We start from the raw sequence: 13,872 nt of genomic DNA, 5'->3' as shown, positions 1-13,872 counted from the left end.
CTCTTTCTGTTCTCTATATTATTTACAAATGAGTATTACTTGGATTTGACCATTATTATTGTGAAACATGTGATGAATGACTGTCTAAGAGACAAGAAACACTGTATCTTGTGGGAGGACCAGAATACAGTTTGGCTTATCCAGTCCAAATTACCTAACATAGTTAACAAAGAAGAGGCTCAGAGATGCCTTAGTCTGTCTGTAAGGGTGCCAGAGTTGGCAGACACAGGGTCCATGCTAGCACCGGGGCTGACTTGTAATTTTCCCGGTTGATGTTCCGCCCCTTCTCCCAAGGCCCCACCTTCACCCTACCTCTTCCTGCCCCCACCCTGCCCCTCCCTGAAGCCTTGCTCTCGCTCCACCTCTTCCTGCTCCCGTTCCACCTCCTCTCCATGCCCCACACTCCAAGCACCTCAAGCCCTGTGCTTGAGCCCTGGAGCACCCACAGAGTCGGCTCACTGTGTATGTTGGTATATAGTGAACCCTTTGACGTACCAGGGCATAGTTAGCTACTGCTACAGGTTCAAAGTGCAAAATAGAATCTAAAACAGGAGATGCACAGGATGAAGCAAAACCGGATAATATAGACAATCTAGCTCACATCTATTTGCAAAGCTGCCTGAGGCATTGAGACAGCCAAAAGCCATGCTGGGAGCCTAAAGCCAGGCTGGAAGCCTACATAAGAGTGGTTTCCATGTTTTTAAGACATTCTGGGCACAGAAAAATAAACTCCATTCTGTGCTGCTCAACATTTCCCTAAACCCCTCTCCACTACCTGGCCTATTAGCACTGGCAACTACTCATCTTACAGATGATTAAACCATTACCTCTTGAAGAACTCTCTTCATTTTCAGCAGTAACGTCTTTACAGCTGTGCAATCCTGCATCATCAGTCGGAAGGGCAAAGATTCCATGCCTCCACCTTCTTCCAGGCCTGCAAAAGGCCACTCCACAGTGGGACTGCTGGCCACCTGGCTGACACGAGGACATCTAGCTTCTCCTTGGTCCACCTCCTTTGACAACTTCAGAGAGAGGTTCCTAAGATGAGAAAATATAAACAAAATTTGGCTCTGTGGTACTTTTTAGGCTCTCTCCCTTTATGACTATTTGGAGTGAAACATTGCTAACACTGAGCTTCCACTCTCTCTGTTTATAGTGCATATGATGAAGAGTTTATGAATAAACACAACCAACTTTTTGGAGAATAACTTTTTTTTAAGGACCCATCGCCAGAGGATCTAGCCATCACCATGTGCATTTAGGTAAATTTCAGATTGTTCTTGAATTGAAACCAAGCTCTCCTCCAGGTCCCACAGATAAAGCCACTGTCTTACAATGTTAACTGTAAGTGGGATATCACTTCTAGGAATTAAATTGCTGGGGATACATTTTACCCCATTTTGCTATATGCTCAAATTAAATGGATGGGCATAAGTTTATGATTAAACTGGCTACATGGGGTTCTCAACTGGGGGTCGGGACCCCTCAGGGGGTCATGAGGTTATTACATGGAGGGTTGCGAGCTGTCAGCCTCCATCCCAAACCCTGCTTGCCTCCAGCATTTATAATGGTGTTAAATAAATAAAGAAGTATTTTTAATTTATATGGGGGGGGTCGCACTCAGAGGCTTGCTATGGGAAAGGGGTCACCAGTACAAAAGTTTGAGAACCATTGGCCTACATGCAATGAAGTTCACTCCCTTGTTCATTATATTAGTTTTCCATATGGCTATAACTTAGAATTTAGCCCAACCCTTAAGGAAATTAATGAGGAGGAAAACAAAAGGAAACAGTACTCTTTAGAGTTTATCCAATGTCATAATTATGTTTATTTTATGGTATTGTTTGGAAATTGCCGTTTGAAAAAAGAATGAGCAATCGGAAGTTGTTAATGATCTCCATAGGTTGTGTAAGAAGAACATGGGAGAACATATGAGAAAGTCTATCAAGAGCCACTGAAATCAACAGACTCCCATTGACTTCAATGACCTATAGATCAGGCCTTGAGGCAGCAAAAGAATACCATTATGTTAACCTGACATCCTACCCCATACCCAAACTATCTGATCTTGGAACCGAGCATCAGACCAAGGCACGACTCCCACTTGGATGATAACAGCTCTGAATTCTAAATACAACATAGACTCCGAGAAGAAGCTCTAGCAATCATAAAATGATTTTAAAACAGATTATTTGGCAATTCGGTGAAATGGCAAAGCAAGTAAATGCATTATGAACACTTCTGTCCTCAAAAACTTTTTGTAACCTTCATGCTGTGCCTTTTTTACCTGGGACCAATGGGAAACAGGAAGAGAATGCTAAATGAAGCACAAACACCAGAATGTAGTAGTAGTTTGTGATATTGGTACATTAATTAATTGTTAAATTACAAAAGGGTTTCAATGGAATTACTTGTCATATCCATACTATTATCAGAAGAATATACTATCATTAAAGATGTTAGGATAAGTGACAATGGAAATAATGCTTATTGTCCATTTAAAATACAGCTAAAATTTTCTGCTCCATTTGAAACTTTTGTAAGCAAAAAAAAAAAAAAGTAGTTGGTGTTTTGATTCTGAGTTTTACGGTTTAGTATTCAATGATAAAGCAAGAAAGGTAACAATCTTCCCAATACATTTTGCTTTAATGTTTAATTTGGTTCCACAAGAACAAACAAACAAACAAAAAAGATTAACCCCTGGATAAACAATTCCCACTGCCACCCTAAACAAACGGAAAATGCTATTACCAGGACAATCTCTTATGGATGGCTCATTAAGAAGTTATGAAATATGTAATGTGCATTTGGGACAATGTGCACTTGGGAAATGCACCAAAGAAGTCACTGATAAACCATGCATAGGCAAATGTTTATGATGGACAATGGAAATAAAATTTTCTAAGCCTGGCTTCTCAAGAATATCACTTGGGAATGAAATTATGTTGTTTTTCATTATTAAAATATATTGAAACAACATTTTGAGTGGAAATGTTGCATGGGCCCTTTTTAAAGACACCATAATAGAGGCCCAACTTCAATGTATACCCCAAATTAAGAAAAACAGTAAAAGAACTAAAAAAGAGCCACCGTGGCTTAACAACCATGTAAAAGAAGCAGTGAGAGATAAAAAGACTTCCTTTAAAAAGTGGAAGTCAAATCCTAGTGAGGCAAATAGAAAGGAGCACAAACACTGCCAACTTAAGTGCAAGAGTGTAATAAGAAAAGCCAAAGAGGAGTTTGAAGAACGGCTAGCCAAAAACTCCAAAGGTAATAACAAAATGTTTTTTAAGTACATCAGAGGCAGGAAGCCTGCTAAACAACCAGTGGGGCCCCTTGATGATCAAAATACAAAAGGAGCGCTTAAAGACGATAAAGTCATTGCGGAGAAACTAAATGGATTCTTTGCTTCAGTCTTCACGGCTGAGGATGTTAGGGAGATTCCCAAACCTGAGCTGGCTTTTGTAGGTGACAAATCTGAGGAACTGTCACAGATTGAAGTGTCGCTAGAGGAGGCTTTGGAATTAATTGATAAACTCAACATTAACAAGTCACCGGGACCAGATGGCATTCACCCAAGAGTTCTGAAAGAACTCAAATGTGAAGTTGCGGAACTATTAACTAAGGTTTGTAACCTGTCCTTTAAATCGGCTTCGGTACCCAATGACTGGAAGTTAGCTAATGTAACGCCAATATTTAAAAAAGGCTCTAGGGGTGATCCCGGCAATTACAGACCGGTAAGTCTAACGTCTGTACCGGGCAAATTAGTTGAAACAATAGTAAAGAATAAAATTGTCAGACACATAGAAAAACATAAACTCTTGAGCAATAGTCAACATGGTTTCTGTAAAGGGAAATCGTGTCTTACTAATCTATTAGAGTTCTTTGAAGGGGTCAACAAACATGTGGACAAGGGGGATCCGGTGGACATAGTGTACTTAGATTTCCAGAAAGCCTTTGACAAGGTCCCTCACCAAAGGCTCTTACGTAAATTAAGCTGTCATGGGATAAAAGGGAAGGTCCTTTCATGGATTGAGAACTGGTTAAAGTACAGGGAACATAGGGTAGAAATTAATGGTAAATTCTCAGAATGGAGAGGGGTAACTAGTGGTGTTCCCCAAGGGTCAGTCCTCGGACCAATCCTATTCAATTTATTCATAAATGATCTGGAGAAAGGGGTAAACAGTGAGGTGGCCAAGTTTGCAGATGATACTAAACTACTCAAGATAGTTAAGACCAAAGCAGATTGTGAAGAACTTCAAAAAGATCTCACAAAACTAAGTGATTGGGCAACAAAATGGCAAATGAAATTTAATGTGGATAAATGTAAAGTAATGCACATTGGAAAAAATAACCCCAACTATACATACAACATGATGGGGGCTAATTTAGCTTCAACGAGTCAGGAAAAAGATCTTGGCGTCATCGTGGATAGTTCTCTGAAGATGTCCACGCAGTGTGCAGAGGCGATCAAAAAAGCAAACAGGATGTTAGGAATCATTAAAAAGGGGATAGAGAATAAGACTGAGAATATATTATTGCCCTTATATAAATCCATGGTACGCCCACATCTCGAATACTGTGTACAGATGTGGTCTCCTCACCTCAAAAAAGATATTCTAGCACTAGAAAAGGTTCAGAAAAGGGCAACTAAAATGATTAGGGGTTTAGAGAGGGTCCCATACGAGGAAAGATTAAAGAGGCTAGGACTCTTCAGCTTGGAAAAGAGAAGACTAAGGGGGGACATGATAGAGGTATATAAAATCATGAGTGATGTTGAGAAAGTGGATAAGGAAAAGTTATTTACTTATTCCCATAATACAAGAACTAGGGGTCACCAAATGAAATTAATAGGCAGCAGGTTTAAAACAAATAAAAGGAAGTTCTTCTTCATGCAGCGCACAGTCAACTTGTGGAACTCCTTACCTGAGGAGGTTGTGAAGGCTAGGACTATAACAATGTATAAAATGGGACTGGATAAATTCATGGTGGCTAAGTCCATAAATGGCTATTAGCCAGGATGGGTAAAGAATGGTGTCCCTAGCCTCTGTTCGTCAGAGGATGGAGATGGATGGCAGGAGAGAGATCACTTCATCAATGCCTGTTAGGTTCACTCCCTCTGGGGCACCTGGCATTGGCCACTGTCGGTAGACAGATACTGGGCTAGATGGACCTTTGGTCTGACCCGGTACGGCCTTTCTTATGTTCTTATGTTAATATTTTATGTGATTCAAATGATAATCTGGGATGGATATGGTAAAGTTGTGTGAGAGCCAAGAATATTATCTAGCTGCTGATTCATGGCATTTATTAAAGCAGGCTCAGATATAAATCATGGAAGGAAAAAGAGACAAACTTTCACTGAAGCATTAGTTACATGAGAAGTCACTTTTTCTCTTAAATGTTTATTTTAAAACATACTCCTATTGTGGGAATCTATATCTGAATGAGTTTAATGAAACTTACAAACACGTTGTTTGACTGAAGTAAGATGAAATAGCACATTATCCCCACCCCCACCCATTTCCTGGCTAATGACTGCAGGCTGGCAATTGAAATTGCACTAGAATGTCAGCAGTCAAGAAACTAAGACAGGAACCAGAATTTCAACCTGCTATCACTCCAGAGGAGGCGGTCATGTTGCAGGCAGAATGCACCTACCGTCAGAAAGAACCGCAACAAAGGGAGTCTTTAATAGTACACCCACATTAGTAAAGACAGGTTTTTTGTTTCTCCCAGTGCCTCTGCATCAGCAGCAGTGTTCTACTTCACTTGTGGGCACAGAAATTATCACCACCCGTGGAGTACCATTATTCCAAAAAAGATATTGCTTCCTAAAACCGTCATTGTGGCACTTATGTATGAAATGGAGGTGTCCTGGAAAATAAAATAAATTTGGGTCGGATCAAAACCAATTAAAGTTGACAGAAGACTTTTCATTGGTTTCTGCTTTCTTTGGTTGCCATTAAAAGGTCAATATTTACCAGTAATTGCTTCAGAGCAATAGCTCAGACACTATGGTATTTTTGCGATACTTGCAATAGGAAATATCTCCACAATGTTAGAAAACTTCTGAGGTGTCTAGCACAACTACTAGTGCAACTTTTGTTTAGTGCAAAGGAAGCTTTCCAAAACATGATTTTCACCAAGCACATCATTACTAATGTATAATTATTCTGCTATGCAATTATGTAATATAATGTAATTTTTCACACAACTGCAATAAAGATTTAGCACAAAAAGGCTCTTCCATGAATTTGTTGTATTCCCTAACTAGTAAAACCCCCCACTGAGTTTGGTGTTGTGTTTCAACAGTCTCAAAATTAAATGTTTCAATAAAGTCATTTCAACATTTCCAAACTGACAAATTTCAAAATTTCCATTCCACAATATATTTTGAGATTTTGACTTTTCATCCTCATTCAGTATGATCAGAAATTTTGAAATGTTGGAATTGCCTGCAGGATAGAAGTTCTATTTTTCAACCATCACAGTTCAGGGCAATTTCCATGATCCAGCTTGAGCACCCACTCCAGGTTCCAGGGTCCTCAGATGTCACCTCTCGTGTGCAAATACACATCTCTCTTCTTTCTGACTGGAGTTTTTCCAGGCTCCACACTTCCCTGCCTACACTGTGAGTTCCCCAGAAAGTCAAGAGGGCCTAAGCAGGCCTGCTTTGCTTTCTCTTCAAAGCAGTGGTGTAGCCAGTTGGAGGGAGCAATAAAAAAAAAAAAGGCTCCACCCGCTGTGGTGCTTTTACTCACCTGGTGGTGCTCCGGGACTTCGGCGGCGGGCCCTTCACTCTCTCCGGCTGTCTTCGGCGGCACTGAAGGACCCCTGCTGCTGAAATGCTGCCGAAGACCCACAGAGCGAGTGAAGGTCCCGCCACCGAAGTACCGCCGAAGACCCAGAGCACCGCCGGGTGAGTAAAATAAAAGTGCCGCAAGCAGATGGTGCCTTTTTTTTTTAATCACTCCCCCAGGTGAGTACAAAGGTGCCAAGAACTTGACAAGGTGCCACTTGTGCTCAATGGGGGAGTGGCGGCTGCCCCGCTCCCCCCTTAGCTACGCTACTGCTTCAAAGGCTAACAACAGTGTTATTGCCCCCAGGTATAAGATTCCACACAGCTCTTATTGTGAACACATTACAGAAAAAACATATTAAAAACAATTAAAGAACCTACATCCATGCGAATAAGCTTACCAGAGATCACCCCCAACTCCAACAAGGGCTCAGGCAGGTGGTCAGTCCTTCAAACCCCAAGGGGTTTTTCTGTGGTTATAAGCTTATAACAGCTTTTAGTGCCGAACAGGCACACCCATGAGTCTCATTTATAGAGTTCGGGCCTTTGATCTTGGAACCCTGGGAACAGGTAATCAGCATGCAGTCACCTTCTCTTCAGGGCTAGCTTCAAAGGACTGGGTTTTTTTTGCATAAGTGGAGGCAAAGGGGGGATTTGCATTTATCTTATTCTAGATACACGTCACAGATCTTATCCCAAAATGTTATTCTTGTCTGCCACATTATTCAAGATGATCTGTTGATCACCCAGGCCCACAACAATGTATAACCTTTGCATTTAATACAATGGATTCAATTTATCAGGAAATTGCCATATCCGTCACACCAACCACCTCTAGAACTGCTGCGAAGTCTGGAAATACAGCAAGAGCGCTTCATAACAAAATCATTGATTTGGGGGAACAGACACTGCCACCTCTTAATTGATTTTCAAGAGCAAAAGAGTGAGGAACTGACACAGAGGTTAATTATTTATCTAATTGCTTTGCAAACAAGGAGCAAGAGGAAACAATCTACAATGATTCTGTTTACATCTAGATTTCATTTGTGTCTTAACTTTTTTTTTCTTTTTTCTTTGACAACCTGACAGATTTCAATGGGATTTAGGCATCGAGGGGCTTTGGAAAATCCAACTAGGCCCCTATCTGGAACTTTACATGCCTAAATACCTTTAAAATCCTGACCCCTAAACTCTAATGCATTCCCAGATGGACCAGTTTCTAGAAGCTGTAAGCCCTTCTGCAAGAATGCCCTGCTGCCACCCCTGGAAAGTGTTGTTCCCAAAAGTGACAGTGAGAATAAAACAGATTTCAACTATCACTTTTGGGACATGGGAAGAAAAGTAATTTCCCAACTTGACTTCACAGATCATGACAGCACTCTGCACAGCACCCGGAAGCGCTACAAGCAGCCGCCACAGATCACAGAAATTCAGGGTGAAAACCAGGCCACGCTGAAGTCAAAGGCCAAACACCCATTGACTTCAATGGGACCAGGATTTCACCCCTACAGTTATGTACTCCCCATGGATCACCTCAGTCATGAAGCATGCCTCCACATTTTACATTAGATGAAGCTTCAGTGTAGTTTCCAAGGGGAGCTCAATAAAGGTTAAATGACAGTAATCTAACCATAAGGTTCTAGTGGTGTGAATCATAGTGACAAGAGCTGCATCAGAAGGACTGCTCACAACCTCCAGGCTAACTTTAAATTGAAAATGGTACTAGGTGCCACAGCTGCTATCTGCATATGGAAGATACACAACTGGATCCAATATGACACTTCAAATTTCAAACTATTTGACAAGGGCCATACAAAAAACTCTGACAGTAGGCATGCTTACAACCCTGCCCATTCCTCTAGATGCCTCTCTAGACCTGCTGCCATGATTTCTGTTTCATTTGGGTTAGGCCATAATCAAATTACCTGCATCCACTCCCTAAGTTCTGTTGGATGCTGGTAAAGCACAGAGACTGCAGTACTTACATTTAGGGAATCGGTATAGCCACCAGACAGCCCAGCTGTACTCCACAAGCATACTTAGAAGAAAATCTTCTGTTGCCATGCCGCAGCCTGTATGTGTTTGCATCTCAGAGACTTACGAGTCACTACAGGGGAGTCGCATCTTACGCAGGGGGTTAGGTTCTGAAGTCAGCGCGTAAGGCGAAAATTGCGTATAGCTAAACGTTCATTGAGTGGAATAGCGGGCGGAATCACCTGCACAACAGGTACAGTATTTATATTGTTATTTGTCTCTTTTTGTTTTGTTTTGTTGAGCGCGTATAGTTAAAATCGCGTACGTTAAATGTGTCTATGATGCGACTCCACCGTAATCTAATGAAATGGTATGTTAAACAACCAAAAGAGGTACACAGTAGTGCAGTTCTTTTTTATGCCATTTTCACTAACAAATTTCTTCCCATTCCAAAGCATTTTTAAAGGGTTTTACAGTACACAGGGGTAGGGGAGAATACGATTTACAACTTGAGCTAGTTCGAATTATTTTTACTTCTTACTCGTCCTCAAACCAATTATTTTGAAGAGTTTACGGTAACTTAAACTTCCCTTACACAAAGATTCCCAGATTATGCTGAGTTTAATCTTCTTAGTTTTCATCAACCATGCTCAGGGCACTGGCATAGTGGAATTAGTTTAAACTAATACAATTGTTCCCTTAGTGTCTGCACTTCTTGATATCAGCTTAGCAACACAGAGAGCATCTAGCACTGTCCACCTCAGGAAGGCTCTACAAGCAGAGTGAAAGACCTCTGTTGGAAGCACTAAATATACCCTGTCTGCTGTCTGAGGGCTTATTTTCTAAAGCAAGAGCTCAGATAAAGCCTTCAATCTCATATGTTTTTTATATTCATTGTTAAGCAGCATTTTGGTAAAAACAATCTTTTATTCATATTTTGATCCTGTCCAGCGAGCTATACCAGAATGTACATTTCTTCTTATTTCAGAAAACTGTTATTAGCTAAATACATAGATAGCAGCAGAATTATCCTGATTTGTTTTTTTTCATTCAAGCCTTTACAGGTTTACATCCCTAGCTTTCCCTCCTATCCAGATTTTTTTTCTTCTTCTCACCAACTGTCAGTATTACAGCTGCATGGGATCCTGTTTCAGAAAAAAACCCAAATTACTAGTTCAATAAGGTCAACGAGGACATACAAGACTAGAAAAAATAATTATAAATTGCTTTCTGGAACAATCTGCCTCACGTATTAACCACCATTTAAAAAAAATGCTGCTCAAACACCTATATGCTTATATTATTATTTACATTACAATAGCATCTAGAAGCTACTGGAACTGGGCCTCAGTTCTGGTAGGTTCTAGGTACACATAGTAAAAGAGGGCCCCTGCCACAAAGATTTTACAATCTAAATACAGATGACAGACAAATGTTGAGAGAAAGAATGGATTATTTTCCCCATTTAACGATGGAGAACAAATGCAGTCAGTTTTTTTTTTAAAGGTATTTAGGTACCTAAACATGCAGATAGGTTATGATGATACGGTTCTGGCAGGACCCAACTGAGAGAGCCAATTCAGGACCAATTGCTTAAAAGGGCAGTTACAGCCCTAGGCTGGGGTTTTTCCACCTCTAAGGCAAACCAAACCAGCCAGACAAAGAGTACTTCGGTTTCACCCCACTGGCTAACCACAAGTCACACAAGCAATTTCCTTAGACACTCCAGTGTCCCAGTATCACCACCAGTGCCACTCGTCCTGGGGATGTATGGTTATGAAAACCAACACCCCAATAAAATAAAAAGGTTCTCTCGATCCCAAAGAATCAAGCCCCAGACCCAGGTCAATATACACATCAGATCTTATCCACAAATCACGCTGTTGCCAATCCTTTAGAATCTAAAATCTAAAGGTTTATTCATAAAAGGAAAAAGATAGAGATGAGAGCTAGAATTGGTTAAATGGAATCAATTACATACAGTAATGGCAAAGTTCTTAGTTCAGGCTTGTAGCAGTGATGGAGTAAACTGCAGGTTCAAATCAAGTCTCTGGAGTACATCCCCCGCTGGGATGGGTCATCAGTCCTTTGTGCAGAGCTTCAGTTTGTAGCAAAGTTCCTCCAGAGGTAAGAAGCAGGATTGAAGACCAGATGGAGATGAGGCATTAGCCTTATATAGGCTTTTCCAGGTGTAAAAACCTCTTTGTTCTTACTGTGGAAAATTACAGCAAAATGGAGTCTGCAGTCACATGGGCAAGTTCCTGCACACCCTGCTGAATTACAAGGCATATCTGCCTCCTCTCAATGGGTCAATTGTGTAGCTGATGGTCCTTAATGGGCCATCAAGCAGGCTAGGGAGAGCTAACACCAACTTATCTGGGATGTTTCCCAGAAACACAGCACAAACTTGAAATACAGACAATATAGATCCAATACTCATAACTTCAACTACAAAATGATACAGACATACAGACAGCATAATCATAACCAGCAACCCATAACCTGGTCTTAGACACCTTATATGATCCCCTTTACATAAGATTTGGTGCCACTACAGGACCTTGGTTGCAAACCATGTTCTATATGGTCCCAGATTATATCAATAACGTCACATAGGTACATAGTGGGATTATCAGTTAGGCACATAAAAATCTGTCCCAGAGAGACTAAGGATATTTTTTTTCCAAAAGCACTTAGAAGCCTAAGTCCCATTTTCAAAAGTGACAAGTGCCTAAGTCAATTAGGGGCTTTTGAAAATTATACCCTGACTACCGAAGGTCACATAGGACCATCTATGGCAGAGTTAGGAACCCAGATCTCCAGACTCTCAGTCTAGTGATTTAACCACAAGACTGTGTTATCTTTCCTTTGCTTACTACAGCCAATAAGCATATATCTCCATATGCCTTCACAGCTTCTGAATGTAACGTTTGCATTGCTGTAACTGCTAATACTTTGAAAGTTGTACAGATGATGTACTATCAAATTAAAATGCATGGTATGGTAAGGTAGATATTGTTTGACATTTTACAGCTTTTAGTACTGTGCATCATTTATTGCCATTTTCATGCTGAGATTTTTCAAGGTCACCCCTTGGAAAACTCATGTACAATATCTGTCATTACCAATCTATGCACACACACACATGCACACTATAATGGCTAGTGCTGCTATAAGTTAAGGCTCTGTCAGCCTTTCCATTATAACCCCTTTTCTTTCAAAGGTTTATAACTCAGCCATAAAAAACTTCCTCTGGGCTAAAACTTGGCAATGAAGAAATATGGAAGCAAATTTAAAAAAAAAATCTCTGTTTTTCAGCTATCATTAAAGTACAGGAGATTAAAAAAAGATGTCATGGAGGCAGTACTAAAATACAGACATGTATAGTAGTAATTTTTCTTTCTTCATGTTCTTCTACACTAGTCCAAAAGCTCGGGTGAGATTTTTCCCATCCAACACAGGGAGACAAAACAACTGAGATTCTGATGTCATCCTCCCATATATAAGGAGCTTGCCACCAAATAATTATATTTGCAAACATTGAAAGCTACCTAATAAGACAAGGTAAAAGAGTGTAATAACTAAAAAGAATTAACCATTTGGAATAGTTTGATGGGACTCATTAACTATCTAATTTATATGAAAAAGAATCAGAAAATGGTAAACCAGGGTGTATTTGATTGCTCCAAACTCCACTGTGCAATGCAAGTTCCAAGAAATCTGTGCCTTTGACTTTTTTTTAAACAATGTAGCAACTAAACAGATGGTGTTACCAAATATCCACTAATTAATATCTAGCTCCTCCATTCTGTCTTTTCAGAACTTGCTTTGGAGGAAACAGAGTTTTCTACTGATATAATAATATAATAAAATCAATAGAATTATAGCAATTTTTAATAGAAGTAAACTTGTGTTCTTCAAAATAAAATGTATCTCCAATATCTTTCCTAGCTTTCTGTCATGCAACCTGCGAATAACAAGCTACAAGAGAGTTGTGTCCAAGTGCAGAGGATACCTCATGTCTATATTATGTACGGAATTCGATTAATCTGTCAGGAAGAAACTGTGACTATAAAAAACATCTTATTTCATTATCATATAAAACAGTTAGAACCTAATGTTATTGTTAAATGAGCTTTTATGTTAAATCTCCTTTTATGTCCATTTAAGGAGAGCGTGTAATGGATTTCGAGGCATAATTTATAAGAAACTCTAGTAAATGCATTTTACTATATATTCATTTTTGAAAGCTTGCAATCTATCAGAATTCCTAACATGAAACTAATGGGATTAATCTCTTAGCTTTTGGGGAAACATTATGAAATGAAACATGTTGGAAAAATCTTAATCCCATTGACAAGTATCCAACTCCCACAATGATGTGGAAAGCCCAATAAAGAACTAAAGTTACAAAACAAAGTTAAAACCCGAGTCACGATGTTAATTAAATCTACCAGCTATTACCATAGGGTGTGCTGCTGACTCATTTTTTGAATCTAGTGCCTGGCACTGGAATTGTGAACATTGTGTATTTGACACATAGGGGTATGTGTATGTAATACACTCTCTCTCACTCTCTCTCTGTATAAAAGCAGCAGGGTTTTCACATGTGTGTGTGGGGGGGAGGAGGGGCTGTCATTTAGGACAATAGCTTTGCACAAATACAGAACTTTCATTTACTGTCATAATAAACAGATTCTGGCAAAGTGAGAGATTAAATAAATCATAACTTTTCCACAGTTAAAGAATATAGAGATAATGAGCTTGGTTGTGACTAGCCCTTACAGTGCACCATAGGGGAAAGGAAAAAAGAATAAGTAGTCTCCCAAGAACCAAACAGAATTGCACTAAAGCAGTGGTTCTCAATCTATTTACCATTGTGGGCTGCATCAATACTACCTGTATGGCCCTGAGGATGTCACATTTGCAGCAGCTGTGTGCTGATGTAAGTGGCCCACCGGCTCCAGGTTGAAAACCACTGCACTAGAGGAAGAGCAGGGCTGATCCCAGGACTTCGTCCTTGGGGAGTGCAGTGCCCCAAAGCAGCATGGAGGGACAGGGAGAAGGTGACTCCAATCCACCTACATGCCAGCCAC

At 40.1% G+C, this 13,872-nt stretch overlaps 1 protein-coding gene across 10 annotated transcripts in view; it reads right to left on the bottom strand.

The window, feature by feature from the left end:
• The window catches only part of CCSER1 (coiled-coil serine rich protein 1), a 1,044,860-nt gene that overhangs the window by 609,723 nt on the left and 421,265 nt on the right, over positions 1-13,872 (bottom strand). For all 10 annotated transcript variants that reach the window (XM_045019268.1, XM_045019270.1, XM_045019277.1 and 7 more), the window contains exon 6: positions 828-1,038. In XM_045019268.1, coding sequence (XP_044875203.1) covers positions 828-1,038 — 211 coding nt within the window. The remainder of the gene's footprint in view (positions 1-827; positions 1,039-13,872) is intronic.

The sequence above is a fragment of the Mauremys mutica genome, chromosome 5 (genome assembly GCF_020497125.1).
Source record: "Mauremys mutica isolate MM-2020 ecotype Southern chromosome 5, ASM2049712v1, whole genome shotgun sequence".
In the NCBI taxonomy this organism is placed as follows: domain Eukaryota; kingdom Metazoa; phylum Chordata; order Testudines; family Geoemydidae; genus Mauremys; species Mauremys mutica.
This window is presented reverse-complemented; position numbering and strand designations above follow the sequence as displayed.